Source organism: Sprattus sprattus (assembly GCF_963457725.1).
Source record: "Sprattus sprattus genome assembly, contig: scaffold_88, whole genome shotgun sequence".
Taxonomy (NCBI): domain Eukaryota; kingdom Metazoa; phylum Chordata; class Actinopteri; order Clupeiformes; family Clupeidae; genus Sprattus; species Sprattus sprattus.
In genome coordinates, this window is record NW_027666865.1 from 10,001 (window position 1) to 12,500 (window position 2,500).

General features: G+C 50.4%; 1 protein-coding gene across 1 annotated transcript in view; it reads right to left on the minus strand.

Annotated features, from left to right (window-relative positions):
• The window catches only part of LOC308382587 (syntaxin-binding protein 5-like), a gene marked incomplete at both ends in the record, with an annotated part of 101,222 nt that overhangs the window by 8,525 nt on the left and 90,197 nt on the right, over positions 1 to 2,500 (minus strand). The window contains 1 exon segment of the mRNA XM_080860982.1: positions 5 to 70. Coding sequence (XP_080717108.1) covers positions 5 to 70 — 66 coding nt within the window.

The window sequence follows — 2,500 nt, forward strand, 5'->3', positions numbered from 1 at the left end:
TTACCTGAGGTTGGGGATTTGCTGCGTTCCATGTCCACAGACACTTGGTTGTCGGAGAGTTCCGTAAGGCCTACCACAGCCAATCAGATCCGGCAGCAGGCAGTGTAGGGGGCGGGGCCAGGGCAAAAGGCAGCAGACAGAATGTTTAGTCACCCTTTGAGCAGTTTGATGATGTCATGTGAAGCCTGTGTTGCCATGACAGCAACTGAGTGGCAGACAACCACACAGACCCTGGAGCCATCAGTGGAGAGAGGGAAGGAGTGAGAGAGTGTGTGGAGAGAGAGTGTGTGTGTTTGTGTGTTTGTGCTCAGAGTGCAAGGGTGTTTGTGTATGAGTGGAGAGACTTGTGTGTGTGTGTGTGTGTGTGTGTGCTCATAGTGGAAGGATGTGTGTGTGTGGAAAGACTCTTTTGTGTGTGTGTGTGTGTGTGTGTGTGTGCTCATAGTGGAAGGGGGTGAGTGTGTGGAGAGACTTGTGTGTGTGTGTGAGTGCTCAGAGTGGAAGGGTGTGTGTGTGTTTGGAGAGACTCGTGTGTGTGTGCTGAGAGTGGAAGGGTGTGTGTGAGTGTGTGGAGAGAGAAAGAGTGTGTGTGTGTGTGTCTGTGAGAGTGTACGTGTCAGGAAACTGGAAACAGGAAACATTCTCAAATATATCATTACATCCATGCAACCACTTATTTAAAGATGAGGCCTGCACAGCAAGATACATATGCATTGAGTAAGAGTCGAGATACTGTGAGTGTGTGTGTGTGTGTGTGTGTGTGTGTGTGTGTGTGCAGTGCAAAGCTCATCTCCAAGCTTGCAGTAAAACTGGCTCAATCAGGTTGACTCTAAGACAAGAACCACGCACAGAACACAATAACCATGCATAGAACACAGGAACCATGCATAGAACACAGGAACCATGCATAGAACACAGGAAAGCAGTGCTGGGGCTTCTAGAACCTTCTTTAGATTAGAACCTTGCAGAGATGCTAGAATCTCTTCTGTGCTATACTGAGTTCTCTTTGCTGGAGTCTTCTAGAACCTTCTTTAGATTAGAACCTATCTCTGTTCTAGGATCTCCTTCAGTGCTGTGGTGCGTTGTCTTTGCTGGAGTCTGTCTGTCTGCATTCACACAGGCTCTGATGTTCTACTGGAGGAGGAGACTAGGAGGGAGGTGCTGGGTGGAGGAGGAGACTAGGGCGGTGCATTGCTCCCTGCGGGCAGTGCTGGGTGGAGGAGGAGACTAGGGAGGTGCATTGCTCCCTGCCTGCGGTGTTGGGTGGTGCTGGGTGGAGGAGGAGACTAGGGAGGTGCATTGCTCCCTGCGTGTTGTGCTGGGAGGTGCTGGGTGGAGGAGAATAAACAGCCCGTGGCTTCAACATAAACACTCAGCCCAGCAGACTCGCCAGAACTCCACTTTATGATCCAATCTTCTATTATTCATCTGTCCGTCTTTTGGAACAGTGGAAACAGCACCCCACACACACACACACACACACATACACACACCGTGGCTGTCTGATCAAAGTCCTGGGGGGATTAAACATTAATATATTTTGTATTAGCTGCAACTAGAAGCCCTGCGGTGTGGGCGACAGTAATTCATCTGAGATGAATTAAAGTCCTGTGTCTGGCTTAATGGCACCCACACACACACACACACACACACACACGCACACACACACACACACACACTCAATGTCCTTTGTGAAGAAGAAATGTCCTCTGCAAATACAATTTAATTAAGTGAATGGGAGACGGCTGAATCCGATTGGTTCTTTCAACGAGCACAGACGAGGCTTGACGAGGAGGGGAAGCAGGGACGTCTGGGGTGTGTGTGTGTGTGTGTGTGTGTGTGTGTGTGTGTGTGTGTGGACGTCTGGGGAATGTTAATCAACTCTCCAGCGTAGCTTTCCACCACTGAATGATACGCTCAATTATTTCACTAAATAAGCAATGTCCTGGAAAAGTCCTTAAAATCAACATGTTGAGTATTGTAATGATTTCAGACATCTGTCCAATTGGATTGAGCGCTGTGAATCATTGAGTATGGGATCTTATGGGTGTGGCCCAATCTCTGCTCTACCTCCTCTGTACACTAGTTCAGTCGCACACTAGACCCCTTTGCCCACTTACGCCCCCCCTACCCCCCTGTACCTTCCCCCCCGGTGTAATCCCCCCCCCGTGTTCTCCCCCCAGTGCCCTCACCCACGGCGCCCCCGCCCGCTCATGCAGTGGACCGTGGTGGAAGCAGCACTTACTCTGGTACGACGTGTGTGTGTGTGTGTGTGTGTGTGTGTGATGTGTGTGTGTGTGTGTGTGTGTGTGTGTGTGTGTGGTGTGGTGTGGACCGTGGTGGAAGCAGCACTTACTCTGGTACGACGTGTGTGTGTGTGTGTGTGTGTGTGTGTGTGTGTGTGTGTGATGTGTGTGTGTGTGGTGTGGACCGTGGTGGAAGCAGCACTTACTCTGGTACGACGTGTGTGTGTGTGTGTGTGTGTGTGTGTGTGTGTGTG